Here is a 23,213-nt window from a genome sequence, read left to right as displayed (position 1 = left end):
ATTCCTGGATGGACTGAATGGTCAGTGAGTTTATGGATAATGCAATATTGTAGCTATATATGACAACTCAAAACTAAGCTGTGCTTAAGATGACTTCCACAGTACCTGACCATGCTGATATCATCAGAGATACGTCAACAGATCTGTTAGGCTAACATGGGTGTGACACTGCCTTAATTCCCTTGTTTGCTAAGAGTAATATAATGTGTGTTACCAAGGCATGTGTGGTAAACCAGTGGCCTACATGACCTTGAGCCAGACTCTTCACTGACCACCAAATAGTGCACAACTTCTGAGTAAACTAATGCACTTATAACAAGTATGTATTTTTAGTCTTCTAAGAGAAATAACAGAAATGGCGAACGAATTGGCAGAGATAAAGGAAATGATGCACAGGAAGAGGGGAGTGTGCTTTTGAAGACCACAAGTGCATTATACTGTAGGTGTAGCAAATGTGGAAGCAAATGTGCAACCTTTTCAATAGACTAGAACGTCATTTCAAATGTTTCTCATGCTCCAGGCTCAAAAAAGCTCATTTATATATAGCTTCATTACTTCAGGTATACTTTCTGCCATCGAAATGATTGGGGTGGGGTCCCAAATATCCTATTTAATGTTATTTAATATTATAGTCCATTTTCATAACCTCTCTGTATGTACGCTTAAAAATATATAAGCTGCATACACTGAAGGGATTATGAAGCTTGGCCAATGGTGCTCTCTGCTGGACAGATGTGTGCATTACTTGGTGAAAACGAGGCTTGTTTTGTAAAGAGCTTTAATTAGAGAATCCCAGTGCACAGTCATTAGATTTTAATAACATGGTCTTATGTATTCAAAAGTTTTAGGAATGATCTGGAATGACAAATAATGGTATATTCATTAAATAAGTCATTTATTATGTACAGAATATGGACAATTTCAACCTGACAAGCGTTAATGCTAACTGGCATCACAATATTTACAAGACAGACATACCAATTTGATTTTCACAAATCCTATGATTATAAAATGATAAGTGCGTGTTAGTCAAATGGAAAGATACAAATAAAAAAATGGCCTAATTGTGCGTCAAAACACAAATACCTTATTCAGTTCTTTGAAATGTAGCTTCATTTAAGTGTTTTTCATCGAAAATATCACTTAAGACACTGCAGGTGAATAGGGTAAAAAAATAAAAAATAAAAATACTTTAAACAGCTAGAAAACAATATATTTTCACAATTTGAGGGGATTTAAATGTTGTATATAATCAAGAAAATTCTATATGAATAAATCCCTCTGTAAAAACCTTCAGAATATAGACAAGCATAAAAATTCAAAGTTTGGTGTGTGTACGTGCTACAGAAGTGGAGATTTATGGCTCAGTGTTGGAGAAAAACATAATTTTGAGAAAACGGCCTTTAAAAATATGTATTGTAATTAAACACTATTGGCACAAATAGATAAAGTGCAATAAAAGAAACACTTAACAGTGTTTTTTGGATGTTTTGGATCTAAAAAAAAGACAGGTTAATGAAAAAAACTGTGTTTTTGCCTGCAGTGTCTCTCCTTAAACAGAAACAGAAACAAATTCTACAGTGACCGGGAACATTATACAAAACGGTTTCATGTTTAGACATGGATATTTCACAAATAAAATTGAATTTCTCATAAGCGTTAAATAAATAGGAAAATATTTTTTCACAGAAAGCCTGACCACAACACCACTGTGTAAGCCACTCCTGAGGCTGCACACACAGCAGCGGTGACCTCTGAGAGCGAGAGAGAGAGAGAATCAGCACCCTGAGAACCTCATTCATCATTTCCAGCTCATTCAGTCCTCTGTCTCCATGTCTGTGCGCAGCTGTTTAAACGGTCAGACCCCTCAGTTCACCGGTCAGCTTCAGTCCTGTTGTTCAGCGTGGCCGATGATCTTCTTCTTGCGTGCAGATACCAGGTCATAGAAAGGGTCTTTTGTGATGCAAGCTCTAAAAACAAGAGAGGAAACAGTTCGACTCAGATGCAGCTTTTTTTAATTCTCAGTTCCTCTGTTAATGCTAACATACTATATATATTTTAATTCGATTGTTAATGTATGACTAAGTGTGTGCACATTTCTAAACATACTCGACTTCCTCTTTCCCATGACCTACAAAACACACTGCTGAAAAGTTATTGTTATCTCGCCATCAATATCTTAGTGTCCGCATCATATTTGTCTCTCATATTTTCTTGTTTTTTTTTATATTTTTTATATTTTTTTAATCGTCATGTTGTTTTCTGGTCATTTTGCCCCAGAGAGGATTCCTTTCTCTAAAAAAAATACTAAATACAAGAAATATTTGACTAAATTAGACTAAAAATTAGAAATTAGGCTGGTTTTGCTCATACAGGATATAACAACTTCAACGCATTTTATTAGAGGATTTTTCAGATCAGTGAGGCACACAGTCTACCGTATCACTTCCTAAAAGACATAAATAACCTGTGCTTACTGAAAGAACACACCTTTTCAAAAAGACTGGATTCATTTTTCACACCAAAATTATGTAAAAGCACAGAGGAAGGTTTGAATTAATAAGTGTGTGAGACCCTTTAATTTACCACGATGTATGAAATCTTCTTTATAAATAAACTTTTAATAATACGACTGCTCTTGAAATAATGTAAGCATTAGAATAATAGAAAAACTGGACATTTTTCCTCTCCTCTTTACAGCGAGGTCTAAAACACTCGACTTATTCACTATTCGCTACATAATGAATGTCATAGTATGTTGTATGAGGAAAAAAGAGACCATTTTTAAGAAAGTGCTCTTTGTATGAAATCAGTGAAGTCCCGAAAGACGAGGAAAATCAACCCGTCAAATGAATCCGGTATGCTGTGCTGTCTGGTACCTGATGGCCTGGATCCAGTCAGCACACTCCTCTTCAGAAGCAGCACTGAGTCTGTAGGACTGATGTTTGCCCATCACAACTCTCCCGTCTGTCTCGGTCTTACATGCCTTTATCGTCTCTCCTTTACGATGAGGACTGAACAACTCCAAACAGAACTGAACGTGCATGTTTTAAAAAAAGGGAAAATGCATATGCTGTCATTTCCAAAAGGTTACGATACCCTGTTATATCAAGATCTTTGAAAAGTCACTCTGTATTACGAGATGCTGACTCAGAAAGAAGAAACAAAAAACAGAAATCAGGATCTGAGCGGAGTTGCATCAAATCAGATCTAGACTGTGCTGACAGAGGTTCAGTTATCACTCAGCGCTGACTAAAAAAACCCGTAAAGAAGCAGGTGTAAGGAGTCTAGAGAAACACATGATCTATGTGGATCAGTGATAATAAATGAGGAGGAATGGAAAACACATGGGAAATGTACCTGTTTGTTTGCATCATCCACTTCTCTAACACATAAATTCTCTAGTGGGATGATTCCTTTTGGTTCTTGGTCCTAGAGAGGGGAAATATTGACTTTTATTTATCTCATTTGTAATATTCCTATTTAAATAGGAAAAAATTGTAATTTTAAAATGATTTTAATGTGTTGTGTAAAGATAGAGTACTTACAGTGGTATATTGGAAATAGTAGAGACAGCTGTCAGTCAAAATAAACCACCTCCGCTTCCAGGTCTTTATTCTGCCACCTAAGGATTAACCAAAATCATTAATAACGTTTAGATAAATAAAGATAACTGTACAGAACAGTTCCATAGCAGTTAGTTCCAGTCCTCTCATCTGATTGGCTGAGCTGCACTGAGCTGTTTCACTGTTTGGGCCAATCAAATTTTTAGAATACTGTAGCTAACCAGGAACATTCTCAGAACTTTTGGTTAACTTTCTCACACCAAGTTCAGTCCAAGTTTTGAACTAATGTTTTTCCAGTAATGTTAATTGAACATTCATTTAAAGTTGTCTAGTCTTTAATGTTCTATAAATGTTAGGACAAAAACGTTATTTGTGCATCTGCATAGAACAGTGTTCTAGGAATATAAATGTGTACGCTGAGTACTGGTTCCTATGTGATCATGTACAACACTTTGTGAATATTAATAGTACACGAGAGTAACAAACCTTCTTTTAGAAGCCAGCCCTCTCGGTCAGGATTGAAGAAGGTGTGAGTGAGATCATTGCCGTCATCTTCTGGGATCTTAAAGGGTTCGTTCTTAATGCTCTCGTAAAGTTTCTACAGGATGTGTCAGAAAAGAGAAATGATTAACACTTGATCATTACATAAGACAAAATCATGACTCCAACAATGGATTCATATACAAACATGTTCAATGAATGGAAAAAAATGAATTACAAAAATGGCTGTAAAATAATAACTAAAAATTATATTATAATTATGTATTCCTTAAAAATGTTCAACTGATCAAAATGTAATTAATTTATGTGACAGCAAAGCAGACTTTTAAGCAGTCGTTACTCCAGTCTTCAGGGTCACATGATCCTTTAGAAATCATTCTAATATGCTGATTTGTTGTCCAAGAATCATTTCTTATTATTATCAATGTCAAAAACAGTTGTGCTGCTTAATATTTTTGCTTAAACTGTGATTGTAGAGTATTCAAAAGAACAGGATTTTATTACATTTCTTTGTCACATTGTAAATGACTTGTTTTTGTGTGTGTCAAATTTGATGCATTTACGCATCCTTGCTGAATAAAAGCATGCAGACCCATTCTAACCCAAACTTGAACAATGTGTATATTTACTCTAGATGCAGGTATTTGGTTTGGTAATCTATGACCCCTCTCACCTCCAGTAGTTCATAAGGAAGATCTTCTCCATGGTTGATTCCTCTGTTCATGCTGATGAAACGTTCTAGTGTGGTCTTGTCTTTCACATTGGGGTTGTGCAAACTTGTGTTGAGCATGATAATAGCGAAGGAAAGGATGTAACAGGTGTCTGCAACACACACATATACACACGCTTTCAATTGTCTGCATGCAAGTAGTTTATAGCAAGAATGCTGCTCAACATGTGCAGCTTGAAATGGCTTGAAATGGCTTGTAAGTCAAACACTGAGATATATAGGCCAATTTATTATTTTAGGACCCTGCAATTATTAACAAGACACAGACTGGATAAAGGAAAAACATCCATTTTGGTCGTTAATTGTCTGTTAATTTTTTATGTTTTCTTCCTTTTAGCAGTCAAACACAAAACCTCCAAATGCAAAGGTACTCTACCTGTGGACTGAAAAACCCCAGTGTTACAGGTGCAGTACCGCAGAGCAAAGGCCTCCATCATTCGGTCAATCTTCTGAGCCTCGCCAGGTAGACGGAAACTCCACAAGAACTGCCTGTGTCCACAATCAAACCATCGCAGATTCGCCCAAAATTAAAACATTATCTATATCTATATTTATATATCTATATATATCTATATATATATATGTGTGTGTGTGTGTGTGTGTGTGTGTGTGTGTGTATATATAGTTCAAATGACATACAGTATGAAACAGGAAGATGAGGATCTCCACCCACCTCAAAGCCTGAACTAGATTAAGATTTGAGAACTCATGAAGGTCAACAAAGGCCTGCAGGATCTGAAGATGGATCTCCTCCCTGTGGAAACAAAAAAGGAATCAACTCTCTTTCTATATCAAAACCACAGGAAGCATGGGCCACAAAAACATCCTCCTCCTCATCTTCATACCTTTCACCTAAAAAGTTGCCAATAGCTGTTTTATTGAGGCCTTCTTCTTTATAGAGGAACTCTGCCACCGCCTCTGGTTTCCACTCCAGAAGCTCATTGTCCACAAGATACTGGATACCCTGGAAATAAACACACTGATTAATCTCAATGAAATTGCCATTACTGGTACTACTGTTACTAAACATTCATTAACAAACAGGATATAAGATACAGATCATGATGTATGATTTGCTTTTGGTCTAATAGCTACACCAACTGCATGTTTTACCAGTGAAATGCACATGCATTCTCTCTTATAAACAGGTTTCATATTATCTGTGACAGGGGGTGGGTGTTGGGGGGTTTGTTTTTGTGAAAAATGAAAAAAAAAAGATCAAAACTGGACAGGTAAGGCACTTTTTATTTTTACTGACCATGCACACCAAGACACTCGGAAAATGCAGTGCGGCTTCAGCTGACTTTCTACAGAAACACAGGATGTGGTTCTATCTCTCTTTCCACCCCCTCTTCCTTTAACCTAGTTTAGCTAAATCTCATAGTTGTGAAGCGGTTGCATTACGTTGTTTTGTGCTGCATGCAACTCGTGATTGCAACTACATGCAATGATTCATTGTTTATACCTTTTCTGGGTCCATGTTAAACTTCTTTTTTCCACACTGGATTCTCTTGTTCTTCATTACATTTTTACTAGAGGAGAATAAAAAAATGACATTATTGTGATGGAAATGAAACACTTCCAGCATATTATGACAATATAGCGTTGATTCAGGTAAATCGTAAAGGAATGTGTAGTGGCTGATGCAAATAAACTAATCTTATCATTTTCTATCATGTCCACGCATTACAATTAGCAACGTCAAATCTAGAGCTAAAGCTCTTCTCGTAAAATTGATACCAAGAAACAGGAAATAGATACAAGCCCACGCTCAACGATGGTGTTTCGTGAACCTGCAAATGTTAACTGTGCATTAATGGCAGAATTCAGTTCAGTGGAGATACTGCAGCTTCTAATGCACATGCAAGCATGTACACATAGGGATGTATTATAATGTTTATACTAAAATACTCAAAGCAACTTCTCCTGACCAGTGACTATAGAATGCACATTAAGTTTGGGATCCTAATCTACTGTTACATCCTTGGCTCTAGGAATTCACATTTCTTGTGTGTTCTGTTTTGGGAGACATGGATAGAGATTGCTATATTCAAAGAGGTTATTTTATAACCAAGTGACATATGTGAACATTAAGAAAGTGGATATGAAAATGAGCACGATGATTACAGCCTGTCATAAAGAGCAGTGCAACACAGAAAAAAAAAACTACACACAGCAAAAATATTATGTAGGAAATGTCTAAATATTGGGCTTATCGATTCTTTTTCTAGTTGCCATGGTAACTCTGAGTGATAGCGGTGAATACTCACTTCTCATCATCGGACTCCATCGTTTGAATTTCTGACATCATGTTTTCGATCTCCAGCCTGAGTTTCTGCAAGAGTGGAGAAATTGATCCGCCAAAGCTTCATATAGTTTACATCATTTGCTTCACAAAGTTCAGCTGGCAGAAAATTGTATTAATTTGCTTAGAATGACACTAAATAAAGCCATATACCTGAATATCATCTAGAATCACATGCTTATGGACGTCAGTCTGCCTCTTGTCATTTGAATTGAAAGCTGAAGGTGCTGAAGATGACATATACAGTATATCAGCAGTTAGCAAAAAAGAGAAGAAAAACCTGAAGTCCAAACATAGCCCAAATTTCTCAGCTAAATATATCTCTGCTACCTCAGTTTTGGAGAACTGTCCCACATAGGATGGATTTTGGCATATTAATTGTTGAATTTACACAAAACTGAAATTTCTGTGGATGCAATCACTCAAAATATGTATAATGAATATTTACAACAGTGACTAATGCTATGGAACAGCATATGATTCCAGGATATGATTCTGCTTGCATTTACAGTTTTAAAGCTATCCAAATTGTAAATAATATCTTTATTTTTAAAACTAATTTCTATCTTTAATATCACATATACACTGTAGGCCTTTACAAAAAGTCCAGTGTTGAAGTTTGGATGAAGGTGATCACAGGTGTCCCAGAAGCAATGGAACATTTTGCCGTTAAAGTCTATTATTCACAGTTCAGCTCAGAGACAGAACTTATACAGCAGTCTCAAACCTTAAGAAAATGAGTAAGGAGGAACATACCTTTCCCCCAGAGGAAGCTGTCCTTTCTTTGGGTTCCCATGCCGGCTGTGCTGCAGGGAGACTGCAGTAAAACAGGAAGAGCAGACACACATCAGTGCATACCAAGAGAAATGTACATCTGGAAGTACTAGGCTATGTTAGATAACAGATTATATTAAAATGACTAAAACGTTATGATATTGTCTTGATGATGACCGTTTTCAGCTTACAGATATAAAGGCTAATATTCTTAAAACAAATTTAATATTATAAAAATATAACACCAGTAATAACCTAACAGACGCAAAACAAGACACAGGTAACAAAACGAATGTTTTAAAAGCGAATGCTACGACTGGTGAGAGGTTATGGATGGTCAAGGACGTAAAACGTTTTTCTAACACTCAATAAATAAATTATAAAGTAACGATTCCAAGGCAATGCAAAGTTTTTTTTTTTTTTTTTCAAAACGCAAGGAAAGTGTTGAAAACGCATACCTTCATAAGTGTAACTCGGTGAGCAGGTACTCGGCGTCGTACAGTCGAATGGAAACGTGAACTGCGCTTTAATTGATGAAGAAGCACTGAGTCCTTGCGCGAGGAGGGTGACGTCACCATGAATGACAGCCTCAGCGTTTCCTCACCAAATTTCACAGTTTTTTCTTTCTTTCACAAATGTCAATTAGATTTTTTTTTTATCACATTTCAATTCATAGAATCCTCTGACAAATAAATTAGAATCCTCCTCCGCACTGTTAAAAAAAAGTCAGTGAAAACAGTCCTAACTAATAAATATACAATTTTTACAAATTCTAAATGATCAGTGAACTACTCTAACGTTCCAATATTTCTTCTTTCTTTCTTTCTTTCTTTTTTCTCTCTCTCTTTCTTTCTTTCTCCATCGTTTAGTCGTAATCCTGTACTTACCAGTGAAAGCATAATCACACAAAAGCAAGGTTTCAGATTCCAGTGCCACTGCAGAAATGAAAAACGATATGAATTATAAGATGCAAACTGGAATATATGACTGTAAACTTGATTAAATGTTAGTAGCCTACCCATTATTTTGACAATATGATTCAAGTATTAATAATATATTTAGGGCTGAAAACCTTTCTCTTTTTTTAGGTAAACATTACTAAGTGCACTTTAAATACTTTCAAATATGATTCAACATTGCCCCCTTGTGGACTATAATGCATATAACGCATTGATATAAAGCGCGTTCATGTCTTCAAAGTTAAATACTTCCTCATATAGTTCGACGTTCAAAACTGTCACAACCACAAGAACGAGTACGCACTGCGCAGATTAGAGCAAGTAAGCGAGAGAGAGAGAGAGAGAGAGAGAGAGAGAGAGAGAGAGAGAGAGAGAGAGAGACTGAAGTAGCAAATCAGTTTCCTGTATTACAACTTAGTTCCTTTACAGTTGTTTTACAGCGGCAGGCGGCAAAAGTTTGTCAAAAGTATATCGGAAAAATGCAAGCAATAAAGTGTGTGGTGGTCGGAGATGGGTGAGTGAAAAGTTACATTTGTGAACGGAGTTATTTATTAATATCTGTTTTCCATCGTTATATTTAAAAGTTGTTTGTAAACATTAAAATAGTTTATATTTCCTTATATTATATTTTATATTTTTGAAAGTAATTTTTTCTTTTAAATTTGAGTTGGTAGCAAGTAGTAGGCCTATATCGTTTTCATGGAAACTGCAAATGTATTAAAAGCGCTTATTTTATCTACTTCGTCCGTTCTCTAGTTTTCATTTCCTCATTTGTCAAGTGAGATAGCTACTTTGTATTTTAGTTTATATACCCTCGGGGTAAGGTTGGTTGCAAAATCTATTCGGTCACGCCTGAATACACTTAATATATCTGAGATTTCTATCTTTCTCAATTCGGGTTGTGAGGGCATAAAATAAGCCATCTACAGGTTCCGTGGTTTAGCTTCTTACTGCAGTTGTGTTTGGCTATAACAGATATGCAGGAGCCTATTGGGCTGACAGATTGGGGGTCACAGAGATATTTAAGGTCTTGACATTCATGGGCAAGTTAATACACAGAGGGAAGAGCACCTTCTGGCTTTCGCCATTCCTCTGAGTGTGTGCAGGAAGTTATGCCACACATAACACATGCCAACTGATTTTCATAAGAAAAGGAAACAGCAGCCGCACATGGGTCACATTCTTATAATAAAGTTTTATTCTGTGAGTGACAAGATCATGAGGACAATGTAATGAAATCATACCGTCTACAACAATTTTTAAGACATTATCAAAAGGTTCCAGGAAAGGATTTCGTTTTTAACCTGTTAATAGATAAAAATAATTAGCTTTTTTTTTTTTTTTTTTTTAACCTCTTTGTTTTAAGGAAAGAAAACTAAAAAGTGTGTAATGTGTGCAAGTTCATAAACTTGTGTGGGTGACACTTATTGCAGGATACAAGTCCTAACTTGTGAATCTTTTTTTTTTTTTCCGTAAGTATTTATTTTTTCTAAGGAGACATTTAATAATATAAAAAATATAATTAAGTATAGGAGTTGTATGAATCCATTTCTAGGTCTGATATTGATGATGCCGTATTTAAACCTTACTGATGGGCCTGTTGTCGTATGAAGTCAAAAATAAGTTTGGAAACACTGGCTTAGACAACTGGGCTCTTCATCTGGGTGTAAACATTTGGGCTGTGGCTAGTGAACCAAGCATTTTTTCCATGAATGATGCATCATAGCAGTGCAAGGAATACAAGTGTCTTTCATTGTGAGAGTGCAGCCATACAAAGTCTAGTCATGCAGTCAAACATCTCGTTTTAAGATGACTGACAATGTCAGAGAAGCAGATTCTCCTTTGTCAGGCCTGTAGTTTGCTTTCTGTTAAGATCCCTAACCATAAACACAGACAAACATGTCAGGTGTTTCTAGAGCATATGCTGACTTGCAGACAGTGATGATTCAAGATGGAGGATGAGATGGCTCTGAAACATGCGAGTGTGAAGCTGCTTTTCGAAAGGGGGAGGGAGAATTTGCATGGGAACGTATATGAGGTGATTTGCGACATCACTTTATCTCATCTGCTTTATATAATGCAGTGAGACAGTACTTGAGAATAAAAGTGATGCTGATGAATTACAGATATTGAAGCAGAGCGGGATGCTGATGCAGCGGTTGTTAGGAACATGGGCTGAAGGTTTAAAGTGTTGACGTGGTAATTCATGATTGACATGAGAAAATGCACTGTTTATGGATTTTGGCCAAGTCAAGTGCAACATCTAACATGGCGAATGGCAGCAGGGGAGAGGTGCTTTTGCTTTGAGGATATCCTGTTTTAACCCTGTGCACAGTTCTCCATTTTGAAGCTGCTAACTTCCTCTTGCTTTTGATGTCTTGACCCAGCGTCTTAAGTTCCGTATGTTGCTCAAAGTTTAACAGGGTGAATAATCCTCCTTTTACACAGTGAGAGAAAAAATGCCCCCAAAATGAAAAAGTTACTTACTATTATGCCCTCATTAATTAATTAATTTAAAAAAATCATATAGATATTTTTATACAGTTATGGTTCAATGTGACCACAGTCTATCTAGCTGCAACACAAACTAAAAAAAGCATCATTTAAAACCACAATAAATGAGTGCACGTGAATTGTGCACTAAGTTTATGTGCTCTCATTATGTTTGGCTATGACTAGCCAATGAGCTAATGAAACAATGTTATTGATGTCTGTATTATATTTTATATTTGATTTGAGATCTGCAGCAGAGATAACAGCTTCAGTCTGGTTTATATCACACACAAATCTATTGTATGCCTTCTGAAAGCTTTACATAAAGTGTGATATAATGCTTTAAAGGCATACTCCACCCCAAAATGAAGATTTTGTCATGAATCACTTACCCCCATGTCGTTCCGAACCCGTAAAAGCTTTGTTCGTCTTCAGAACACAATTTAAGATATTTTGGATCATAAATGGGACAGCTTGAGACTGTCCCATAGACTGCCAAGTAAATTACACTGTCAAGGTCCAGAAAAGAAAAAAAAAATCTGCCTTTAGTAGTTCAACCGTAACGTTATGATGCGATGAGAATACTTTTTGTACGTGAATAAAACAAAAATAACGACTTTATTCAACAATTCGTTTGTCAAAGTTTGTCAACAGTCTCTGTGTCTCTTCATATCACCGTATGCTGCGTATGCTCTTCTGTATCATCAGCCACACCACAAGGATGCGCTGTTTTCTTTCAAATTCAAAGCATAAATACACGTAGAAACAGTGCATCCTTGTGGCTTTTCATACTTTTCTGGACCTTGACAGTGTAATTTTCTTGGCAGTCTATGGGACAGTCTCAAGCCATCCCAGTTTTCAACCAAAATATCTCAAATTGTGTTCCGAAGACAACTTTTATGGGAAGATTTTTAAATTATTTTGTGTGCTTCATTTCTTTACCAGTCATGCTCAACTACTCTTAAATATTAAAACCTCTAGAACTTAAACTTACTAAATGGTTATGTAGATCATGAATGGTCACACTTAAACTTTTTATTCCATTGACTTCCATTCATATGCATGCAAATGCAGCAAGTGGAAATGCAACTGCTGCGTTCCAAATCATGGTGAACGCTGATCTGTGAATTTGAGTCACCTGAAGATGTGTGACTAATAGAAGATGGATGTGTCACGGTATGACCTCTTAGCTGAATTAACACTACCTAAACATAAAACCAACAGGTCTGCAGTGTCGCAGTAGTGGAGTAGATGTTTTTTTTTTTTTTACATTCAATATTATGTTGAATGCATGTCTTTAAGAAGGATCCCATGGAGTGTGACATCATATCACAACCTTTGCAGTGTCCAAAGAAATGTAGCATGCACAAAGTCCAGTGTGTCTACAGAATCAGCCCTGTTATATAAATGCTCCACTGGGTGTGTTTAGGACTTTACAACTAAACATCCATTTCAGATAGCTGAGTGAACAAAGACAAACAAATCAATTCACATTACGTCAGGGCAATACTTCAACAATTTATTTTCTAATTCAGTGATTTTATTTTTGTATTTTTTCATATCGAATGTACATCCTTTAACTCATCCATGCGTCAACACAAACCCTGCAGTGCTTGGATTGATTCCCTTTTCCCTCCTTTTTTGTTTTGTTTTGAACCCTGATGCACCGATGAATTGTCTTGACATCCAGGTGGACATTTTCTTCTGACTGCCTATCTTCTGAGTATCAGTTTCTGTATCAATTCTCTCTTGCGTTCTGCGGAAGTCAGCTCTGCTAAAACACGAGGCCCTGCCATTTTATACGATCAGCTCGGGATGTGTAACCCGCAAGAACAAGACATTTACACACGCATAGCTGTCACATTGTTTAACATTTGTAGGAGCTACAGAAAATGCTCATGTTTAATCAAAGAGAAGAAAAAGAGCATGAAGAAGTTGAAGCAACTAAGGGCACATTTTCAAAGACACACTTCAAAAAGATGCTCGCTGTCTCTCTTCCTGGCTGACACCGCCCAACTTCCTGTCATCCTGTCACGACAATAACAAACCCCATACTGAGCTTTCTCTTGCTCTTTTTCTCTCTGAATCTGTCTCTGCCCCTGTATCTATCTATATCTGATTCACAACTTCAAAGAGCTTCAGAAAGCACCTCTTAACAGTTATCTCCCACTGTTTTCTAATTATGTTTTCAGCACACCACCTCCCATGTGTACTGAATTTTTTGTAGATTAAAATGTATTCAACCATGCTTAGTGTGAAGGCATGTTTGATCTCCACAGTGGCTGCACTCACAGACACAGTTCTGTTAATATTACTTTATTTAGTTGCAACGTGTCAAAATGAACTTTTTCTGTTTTTGCTGTTGAATCACGGCTCATAGTGCACAATACATTAGAGCCCAGCCCTTCAGTCAAGTGCACACAAGTCTGGATAACTCTGACGACATGTGGTTATTACCATGTGTTTGTATGTATGTGTTGATGAAGCAGTGAGTTTAATAAAGATTTCTGATTTCTGAAATAGTTCTGATGTGACTGAACGTGTGTAGCCTAAGGTGTGTGGTTTTGGCCTTGGCTTTGTAGCCACAGATGTAGCCACAGGCTCTTGAATCCCAGCATTCCTCACTCTCGCTCCCTGCATGCATCAACATGCGCGCCACTGGAATTCGTACACTCGTACGCACTTCTTTCAGCACATCTATGTATTTGCTGCTTCAGGTGACCCGTTTTCATACCGAATGTCATCTTCTCTTTTTGAGATATGTAAGCTTGCACAATTGTTTTGAGGTATTTGGTGTTGCTCTCCGGTGTGCTGTCACAGCACTGCATGTGGCGTCACTATCACTGAATCTGAGTGTGACAGCAGGGGTTTTTTGTTGTTGTTTTTTCTAGTTAAATGAAAGGATTTCTGAGTATATGCAATTTTTTTCCCCAGAGGGAAATCTTCTGTTGTTGGTAATACAGTAAGATCCGTAAAAGGGGATGCACAAAAAAGAAAAAAGGATCATGTTTTTACACAATTACAGGAGCAAAATACATAAGTAAGGGGGCATTTAAGGATGATACCTTCGGTAAAAATTTAAACAACAGATATAGCCAAGCAGCAGAAATGAGGGCTACCAAAAGGTGAAAATGCGTAAATTAAATAATTATCATCCTGGTAACAGCTAATGCCACCATATTCTAAATACTGTAATGTCTAAAATCTTCAGATTGCTGTTCATTTCACAGCAATCGCGACTGTAGCCCCAGATGTCAGTTTCATTTAAAACATTTCACACTTATATCGCAGCTTTAGATATTTAAACAGTTATGCCACACATGCATTGCAACAGGGGTCCACAACTCAGTGGGCATTTGCACGACACCAATTTCAACTAAAAACAAAAAACTTGTGCATTTTTTTGTCTATTCATTTATAGGACAATGACATTTTGAGTGCCTAAAAATGCAAACTTTTGAAAACAGGTTTCAAAGCACAAGTTTTCAAAACTTTATTGTTATTATACATTATGAAAATGTGAATTTGTGAAAACTACTGGCCTGTCATGCATAATACAGCATTTTAATTCTTTTTGCGGATCCATGTGAACAGAGATTGTTTAGACAACATTGTCTACTGTCTGCAAAAAAAAGAAAGAAAAAAAAGACAGAAAGAAAGAAAAATCTTTCGTGATTTTATTGTGATTTTTGTTGTTGTCATGTAAACGTACACCCAGTTCTTGGATGGCCACAGCCCTGCAAAGTTTAGCGTCAACCCTAATTCACGAGTTCACCTGCCCATCCAGTCTTAATAGTTAATGATAAACAATCTTGGCTTGCTGTCCTCAACAGAGAGGAAGAATAACACAAATAGAGGAGGAGGTGGGGAGGTGGAGGAATGCCGGAAGAATTGTCACTGGAACGGCACAATGAGTGTACATACATAGGCTCGTAATGCTGACTGACAGGACTGATCCAGCTCATAAAGTCCAGGTTTATTTGAAAACTACATGATAGTGTATGTGTGCTGGACCAGGGTTGAAACTGATGTGCCTGGCTGTGGCCCTCTAGGAAGTGAATTTTTCACCCCTGCACTACATGATTTTAATTGACATTGCGACAAACAGTCAAAATCAGACTGCCATTGGTGAGCGTACACATGAGATCACTATGTTTGAATGATCAGTGAGACAATACAATGCATTCCCAGCCCTCGCCTTTTTCTGATTGGTTCAGTGTTTTGAAACTGACTGCCTGTGTTGGGCTAGTTACTAGTTATTAATGTAATATATTACTCATTGCTATTTACTCCTTTCAAAATATGTTTTTTTATTACTTTACTTTTTACCTTCTGGCAACAGTAATTGGTTACACTACAGCCTCATCATTTGACCACAATCTACAATGGATCGCAGTCAGAAGTTACTACAAACACTGAGTGGTTTTAATTGTAGCTATAATTGATATATTCCATGATGTATGTATCAATTGAAACCATATAAGTTCATAAGAGAATGTTTCATTCACTAAAAAGGTTTCGGTTGGCAAGCCATGTAATGTGAAGAGTAAAGTAATGCCACAGCTTCACATGGCATGTTCAGATCATCTTTTCTCCTGACAAAATCCATGTAATGGCAATATCTCCATCTGCTAAATGTAAGCTTTTTCATATTCCACACGTCTGGTGCGCTGGTGTCTTCATGTGCCTGTGCAAGTTGTGGAAATTATGAAAATAAATCTAGGAATTATTGGATTGTCGGACATTGAGAAGGCATTGAAAGTAACTAGCTGTTTTATGAATGTAACTGTAATATTATTACTGGAATTTTATTAGCAATTAGTTACACTACTAGTTACTGCTATATTAAAAGCTATATTATGTCTGTAATTAGTAATTATTAACTGCCCAACACTGCAGACAGCAGAGCCGGTGTCAAAAGTTGACATTTTTCAACCACGTTGTGCTTATGATTGAGACACGAATGCAGCAAGCAAATGCAGCACATATGTAAAGAACATTGTCTAGCGTATGTTTATATTCAACTAAAAAGCCACACGGTGGCATGCAAAAACTCGTTCTGTGTGAACCGGTCCTGAGGTAGTCTAGCTGTGAGCAATAAAAAGCAATAGTCCAGATGAAGTGAATACAGATTCCCTCCTTTCATCTATGGGATTGCTGTATGCGGTTAGGATTTAAAGGTTCTCCAAATAAGACCACATACAATGTTCTTTGTGTTTGAGAACAAATGTGTGAATTCACTATGGGAGTACAGTAGCCTACACCTGTTCTTCTTACTGGAAGACGGTTTCAGATACCTAGCATTCTTTGAAGTCATTTTAGCAGCATGTGTTTTACTGAAAGTAGTACATTACTAGTTTTTTTTTTTCCATCAATCTGAGGGATAACTGAATGTCTGTTTTCTTCTGTTGTTTCTATTTTTCAGAGCTGTGGGAAAGACCTGTCTTCTCATCAGCTACACTACCAATGCTTTCCCTGGGGAGTACATTCCCACTGTGTGAGTACCACAACAACTTGAAATGTTAAATTTGACATTCATGCCGAAATGTTGAGAGATTGTGAGGGTTGGGTATTTTCACTCACAGGTTTGATAACTATTCAGCGAATGTTATGGTGGATAGCAAACCAGTTAACCTGGGCCTTTGGGATACAGCTGGACAGGAAGACTACGACAGACTGCGGCCACTGTCCTACCCTCAGACGGTACACCCCACCATAGACATTTAGTGGGACACGTCCCCTTAAAGATTTAAAACAGTGATCTATCAATGTTTTTATGTCAATGACAGTGATTTAAAATATTAATATTAAGTCTCAAGCTTACCCAGGCTGCATTTTTTTTTCATCAGAAATATAGTAAAATATCGATATTGTAAAATATGAATACAATTTGAAATAAATAACTGTTTTCTTATTTATTTCATATATTTCAAAATGTAATTTATTCCTGTGATGGCAAGGCTGAATTATCGTCTTTCAAACGAATGTCCTCTGATGGTATTTTGCAGGATGTGTTTCTCATCTGTTTCTCTCTGGTGAGCCCAGCATCGTTTGAAAACGTCAGAGCCAAGGTGAGAGTCCTTATGGGTGGTATAGTATCTGCATTCATGCATGCCCTGAAACACTTGCTCTGCATTGGACTGGACACTAGATGCCACTGTGCATTAATCTATGATGCATTTGCTGACCTTAACTACATACGTTCATATTCATATAGAGATAACGTGGGCTTTGTGAGAATTCAGACATTCACAAATGAAGGCTGAGCTCCTTCAGTGGTATTCAGCTGTTTTGAAAAGGGAGGTGGTTTGTGCTCAAGAAGCATTTATATCACCCTGCATCATCTTTACCTATGATGTTTACCAGCCAGCCAAAATGTCCATTCAGTAGAGACTCGTTATTTATTTAGAGACTAAGTTATTTATCTACCTCACATTCACAACCTTGATGTGTTCTCTATTAATGCAACTGTAGATGCCTGGCAGATACACACCGCTTAGTGTTACAGTTAGCATGATTAAACTGCTGCTATTTCACCCTGACACAGAGCATTTTCAAGAGTGATCCCAAAAGGGAGAATGATGGTTCTCTGCTGAGAGTGAGGTGAAAATAATCCAGTGTCCTAGGGGCAAAAAGAGTGCCGTACAGTCCTCAAGGGTTCAGGTGATGTAGATCGGTTCAGGAAGACTGGTTAGTTTACCTTTGACTCTGGACTGTGATTCTGGGATGATATTTTGTTTACTACGGTTACTGCTACTTATTATTTTGTCCCTTAAACTATCATGATTCTAACAAATGAATGTAGTGTGTTCTGCTTAGACCAGCAGTCCTGGTTAAGAAACCTGGCATGCTATGGATAAGAATGTCTTTGTAAGAAATTATAAAAAATATATATTTTTTTTTTTGAAGAGAAAATGTCCCTGACATTAACAATCAAATACTTTGTGAGGGACATGTTCTCTTTAGAAAACTTTTTTTTTTTTTTCAGATCATCCTGTTCTCTCTATTCAAATCAATAAGAGTATTGTTGAGAAAGACATCTTTCTCTGTCAGGAAAGATTATTGACTCCAGGATTTGTGTTTATATCAAAGTGCAGTTTGACTGGAGAAAATCAGCATTTATAATTAAAGGTATAGTTGAAACTTCTGTCATGATTTTCACACCAGCGTGACGTTCCAAACGTGTATGACCTTCTTCTGTGCAACATAAAATAATATTTTGACTAAAATGAAAGTCTGTGTTGTTTTGGACCCCAACAGCCTTCAAAATATGTAATATTGTGTTTTGCAAGGGGAAAAAAGTTGTAAAGATTTGCACACTTACATAAATGCATACTTATTAAAAATATAAAACTTTACAATAAGATTCAATTCGTTCACATTAGTTAATGCATTATCTAAACAATTTTACTGCATTTTTACATTAATATTAATGTTAATTTATAAATACGTTATTGTTCGTTGTTTGTGTTTGTTCGTAACACGCAATAAATCAAGTAATATTAATTTATACAACTTAAATATAAAAAATGCATTCGTATATAAAAACTGATATGTAAGAGCACTGTTTGTTGTTATTTATTGCTATTGCATAAACTAACTGGTCTTTACAACAGTTTTAAGAACCATTTTGCAAAGCCTTACCTCTACGAGTGATAGCAAAATGTTGTATTGTGAATCTTGGCTGAATTGAGCTTGGTCGTATAAGTGCATTAGTGAGAGCGCAAAAAACGGACTGCAGCCGCGAACATACAAAGAGAATTGACAAAAAGCAAAAAAGAGATTCACGTTGATCAAAGAAATCATGATGATCTAACACAAGCAGAAAGATAGCTCTTTAACACTGTACCCTCCAAGATTTCTTATCATTAAGAAAGATAAAATGAACAAGGAAAGAGAACGAGAGATTCTTTTCTGCTGGGTTGTTGTTGTTGTTATTACGCCAGCCCTTATCAAGGCCTCCGCAGCATGTTTAATGTTCCTGAGATGGAACAGAACGTAAATTGTTTGTGATATCAATAATTTCAGAACCACTCGAGGCTTAATCCGCTCCAATTTACATTGCTTAAAACCAGCGCTCGCATAAACAGGCATGCAAACAGCCCTTTGAATTCTTAATAAGTTCAAACAATGGCAATCTCATCTCGCAGGTGCCTTAATGATTTCTGCTTTCACTCCCAATCAAAGACCTTGGGAAGCTTCTTCCAATCTTTGCTTTTTCTACCCTCCCGGTCGTTCCCTTTATTATTTCTACACTGTATTCCTGAGAAGTAACCATGGTAACACTACCCATATGCAAATATAGTCTTGATAGATTGTGCGAGGTTGAGGAGACAAATTAAAATCTATTTAAAAGTGGGGAGGAAAGCGCATTGCACTGGGGGTTGTATGACGCCACATGGCCTGTGTGCATACGCATCCATTCAGTAGCAATCACCTGCCATGAAGATGTTAAGAGCGAAGAGATCACTTCTCATTACTGGGCTTATAGTACCTGTAAATGGGCTGCTGCAATAATGCTATGCTTTGACTAGATTAGAAAGCGAGGCTTAGGAAACTAAATAGCGACCCACCACTTCACGAGTCATAAATGCCACTGCAGATGTGCTGATTTCTAACGAAGGCCACCGTTTTGAAGTCTCTTAATAATAAACTTGAAGAGAAAAAAGAAAAGAAACCTTTAAGTTGCATGCAAAAGCCTTAATAGACGAGCCTCTGTAGATCAAATCCAGGACTGAAAGGGAACTGATGTAGGCTAGTGCCAGATTTAGACCCTGAGTCATAGAAGGAATCAAGGATATGTTTGTTTACTGCTTTCTTTAAACTGATATCTTATTGTGTGCAGTTTAGCTCGCAGTGCAGTGTCTGTTTTGTTTGTCTGCATCTGTAAAGCTACAGTATTAGCGTAGTGCTAAATTGCTCTTCAGAGATCAAAACATCATTGACAGTGTTAACTTTATAAATGGATGTCTGCTTTGTTGTTTTAGACAGTGTTTGCCGATATAAAACGTGTGTGTCTGTTGAGATGGCAAGGACACTGTAGGCTTACTATTGCAATGCTCTTGTGCCCATTGTTCACCCAAGGTCTGCTCAACGTGACTGCATGGGTTGCTTTGTGCAAGAAAACAATGGTGTTTGTGATTGTCAGATTAAAGACAACATTCAGAGGCCAGGCCTTGAGAAGTGCAGCAGTCCTTGTGCACCAGAAGTTTTCATAAGGTGTTTTCATCTGCTCTGCAGTCACTAAGTTAAAAAACAGTTTTTAGCTGCATTTTTCACATAGTCTGCCCACTTTCTGAAATACCACTGACATTTTTTTGTGCTGAATGATTGAATGAGTGCTTTTCTGAGGAAAATCTTTTCAATAAAAAGGCCTTGGCACATTTAAAAAGGACAGACGTAAAGTGGAACAAACTGAATATGTCCATTAGCGTGTATTGTAGCCTGCATTTGAATGACAGACTTGCATAGAGATTGGTTGTGGAAAGGAGCGAGCAGTAACCACTCAACTGCATGAAGAGAACTGCTTTGAACAGCTTTGTAGCCTGTGTATTTGACAAAAATACCACGAGTCTAAAGATGGACTGATAAACAGATGTGATGATCACTGTTTTGATCTGCTCCCTCTAGTGGTACCCAGAGGTGAGGCACCACTGCCCTTCCACTCCAATTATTCTGGTCGGCACCAAGCTCGATTTGAGAGATGAGAAGGAGACCATCGAGAAGCTGAAGGAGAAAAAACTGGCACCAATCACTTACCCTCAGGGTCTTGCACTGGCCAAAGAAATTGGTAAGGCAGCAGCGGGGCAGCTTCTTACATCACTGGATGACAGTTTGGTGTCAGGTTTTTTTTTATTTTATTTTTTTTATTATTATTACTTTTATTCAGCAAGGATGCATTAAATTGATCAAAGTGTCAGTAAACACATTTGTAACATTATAAAATACTTCAAATAAATGCTGAAATGCTGTCCCTTTTGAACTGTCAATTCATCATTTAAAAGAATAAATATTACCAAATCAGCATATTAAATGATTTGCTGAAGGATGATGTGACACTGAAGACTGGAGTAATGATGCTGAAAAGTATTTGTGTGTGTGTGTGTGTGTGTATGTGTGTAAACAATATACTACACTTTAGTATAGGGACCAGTTCTCACTATTAACTAGTTGCTTATTGTCATGCATATCACTTGCATATTGGCTGTTTTTTAAAAAGCACATGTTCTGCATGACCATATTCTACATCCCTAACCCAACCCAATACCTGAACTTAACAACTACCTTACTAAATATTAATCAGCAATAATTAGGAGTTTGTTGAGGCAAGAGTCTTCGTTAATGGTTTTTTAATAGTGAGAACTGGACCTTAAAATAAAGTGTGACCAATTATATTAAATCAGTATTGCTGTTTAACTGTATTTTGGATAAAATAAATACAGCTTTGTTGAGCATAAGAGACTGAGAAACATTACGCAATTCTTACTAAGCTTTAACATTTGAACAGTTCCCTTTCTGAGTAATATATTTCTGAAATTAGGCGTAAAAAAAAATTGTTTTCCTCTTTTTGAACTCCAGACTGCAAAAGTTATATTGGAAATCTGTTGATAGAAAAGGATACAAGACAAATGCAAACACTGTTTATTGTCTGGTTTCTTTGTAACACATAATTACCACAGTCTCTAAATACACAAAATTACAAAGTGCTACATATCAGGTTACAGATTTAGATGCTAAATGCAATTTGTTCTCCGTGTGATTTGATCTAGCATTTGGGAGAACACATGGGCTAGTCCTCCTACACGCTCAGATATGACAGATTTGTGCACACCTAACACACCCAGACACCTGGTGCTAAATATCCCACTTAGAGTGGATCAGAGATGCTTCAGTTTGCATACAAACCATGCTTATAATATATATATAGAGAGAAAGGAGGTGTTGTTAACAAACCTGATCTGTGTGCATGTGCTTGTGTGTGAACAGATGCAGTAAAATACCTGGAGTGCTCTGCTCTCACTCAGAGAGGTCTGAAGACAGTGTTTGATGAGGCCATCCGTGCTGTGCTCTGCCCACAGCCCACCAAGGTCAAGAAGAAGGGCTGTGTGCTGCTCTAAGGATGCACGGTACATTTTATGTGTGTGTTTTTTTCTGTTGAGACAGAAGTCAGAGAGGGAGAAGTGCATGCATAAAATTTCAGATGCCACCTAAATTATAGCAAACAGCTTTTGTTGTAATGCTGCTTAGCAGTAGTCGCGACTTACAAACGCTTCCAGGTGGAAGTTAAACACAGTAATCCTGACTCATGTCAAAGGCTATTTTTTAAAAAGAGGATGTGAGGAGATGCAAAAAGTAGAACGTCCACTGACCTTTTGTTCTTTCTGCCTCCAGATTCATCACTGCAAAACAGGTACCAGAGAAATCCACTGGTTTTCTCCCACAGACCAACAAGGGGCGCATTTACATTACGAAAGCCTTTCTTCTCTTTTTAGCAGAATATAACTCTTGAATATGTCACATGATGACATTAAAATAATATTGTTGTTAGAAAATATTTAATCATATTTTATCTGATGTATCGTGTTACATTGTGAGTGGTTGTGTTGGAGTTTTTTTTGTTGTTGGGTACGCTGTCGTTCTCAAGACAGAATAATAGAGATGATCTTCATTTCTGGACCAAGAATAGCACAAGTACTTGTTACACAGAGTTGAACTCGGAGGATTTTTCTGACCTATGAATCACATCCACATAATACTTATGTAGTTATTCTAGGCAACAATGGCAAAAATAAACTCTACAACTCTGTTTCCATACTGGTGTGGGGTTTTTTTTCTACATCCACCTGAGGTCTTTTTTACCACACTGAAAAATGTTGTAAAGCATT

General features: G+C 37.0%; 2 protein-coding genes across 3 annotated transcripts; one reads left to right on the top strand and one right to left on the bottom strand.

Moving 5' to 3' along the window:
- Positions 1 to 874: 874 nt before the first annotated feature.
- Positions 875 to 8,467, bottom strand: LOC127951753 (cytohesin-2-like). The gene is made up of 14 exons (XM_052549753.1): positions 8,335 to 8,467; positions 7,859 to 7,919; positions 7,256 to 7,329; positions 7,068 to 7,132; positions 6,263 to 6,329; positions 5,643 to 5,761; positions 5,471 to 5,551; positions 5,174 to 5,286; positions 4,741 to 4,889; positions 4,053 to 4,164; positions 3,549 to 3,625; positions 3,361 to 3,432; positions 2,880 to 3,034; positions 875 to 1,970 (listed from the first exon to the last, which is right to left on the bottom strand). The coding sequence occupies exons 1-14, from the start codon at positions 8,452 to 8,454 to the stop codon at positions 1,886 to 1,888; spliced, it is 1,350 nt and encodes a 449-aa protein (XP_052405713.1). The 5' UTR covers positions 8,455 to 8,467; the 3' UTR covers positions 875 to 1,885.
- A 687-nt stretch (positions 8,468 to 9,154) lies between these two features.
- rac2 (Rac family small GTPase 2) lies at positions 9,155 to 23,142 on the top strand. 2 transcript variants are annotated; one of them, XM_052552488.1, is made up of 7 exons: positions 9,155 to 9,349; positions 16,754 to 16,825; positions 16,914 to 17,031; positions 17,337 to 17,399; positions 20,959 to 21,118; positions 22,315 to 22,454; positions 22,720 to 23,142. In XM_052552488.1, exons 1-6 carry the CDS (start codon positions 9,315 to 9,317, stop codon positions 22,443 to 22,445), a joined length of 579 nt encoding a protein of 192 aa, XP_052408448.1. In that variant the 5' UTR covers positions 9,155 to 9,314; the 3' UTR covers positions 22,446 to 22,454; positions 22,720 to 23,142. The 2 variants fall into 2 exon arrangements, with proteins under 2 accessions (XP_052408448.1, XP_052408449.1); XM_052552489.1 differs by having other exon boundaries at positions 9,185 to 9,349; positions 22,315 to 22,465.
- The last annotated feature ends 71 nt before the right edge of the window (positions 23,143 to 23,213 follow it).

Source organism: Carassius gibelio, chromosome B3, assembly GCF_023724105.1.
Source record: "Carassius gibelio isolate Cgi1373 ecotype wild population from Czech Republic chromosome B3, carGib1.2-hapl.c, whole genome shotgun sequence".
Lineage (NCBI taxonomy): Eukaryota > Metazoa > Chordata > Actinopteri > Cypriniformes > Cyprinidae > Carassius > Carassius gibelio.
Note: the sequence above shows the minus strand (reverse complement) of the source record. Positions and strands in the feature narration are given on the sequence as shown.

What these genes read in the sequence shown, in the direction of transcription:
- LOC127951753 (XM_052549753.1), bottom strand. Translation starts at nt 8,454, where the DNA reads ATGGTGACGTCACCCTCCTCGCGCAAGGACTCAGTGCTTCTTCATCAA. An exon ending in ACCGAGTTACACTTATGAAG is followed by an intron (nt 7,920 to 8,334) that starts GTATGCGTTTTC and finishes GTTTTACTGCAG; the next exon opens with TCTCCCTGCAGCACAGCCGG. An exon ending in TGATTCTAGATGATATTCAG is followed by an intron (nt 7,133 to 7,255) that starts GTATATGGCTTT and finishes CCACTCTTGCAG; the next exon opens with AAACTCAGGCTGGAGATCGA.
- rac2 (XM_052552488.1), top strand. Translation starts at nt 9,315, where the DNA reads ATGCAAGCAATAAAGTGTGTGGTGGTCGGAGATGG. An exon ending in TGTGTGGTGGTCGGAGATGG is followed by an intron (nt 9,350 to 16,753) that starts GTGAGTGAAAAG and finishes TCTATTTTTCAG; the next exon opens with AGCTGTGGGAAAGACCTGTC. An exon ending in TGCACTGGCCAAAGAAATTG is followed by an intron (nt 21,119 to 22,314) that starts GTAAGGCAGCAG and finishes GTGTGTGAACAG; the next exon opens with ATGCAGTAAAATACCTGGAG.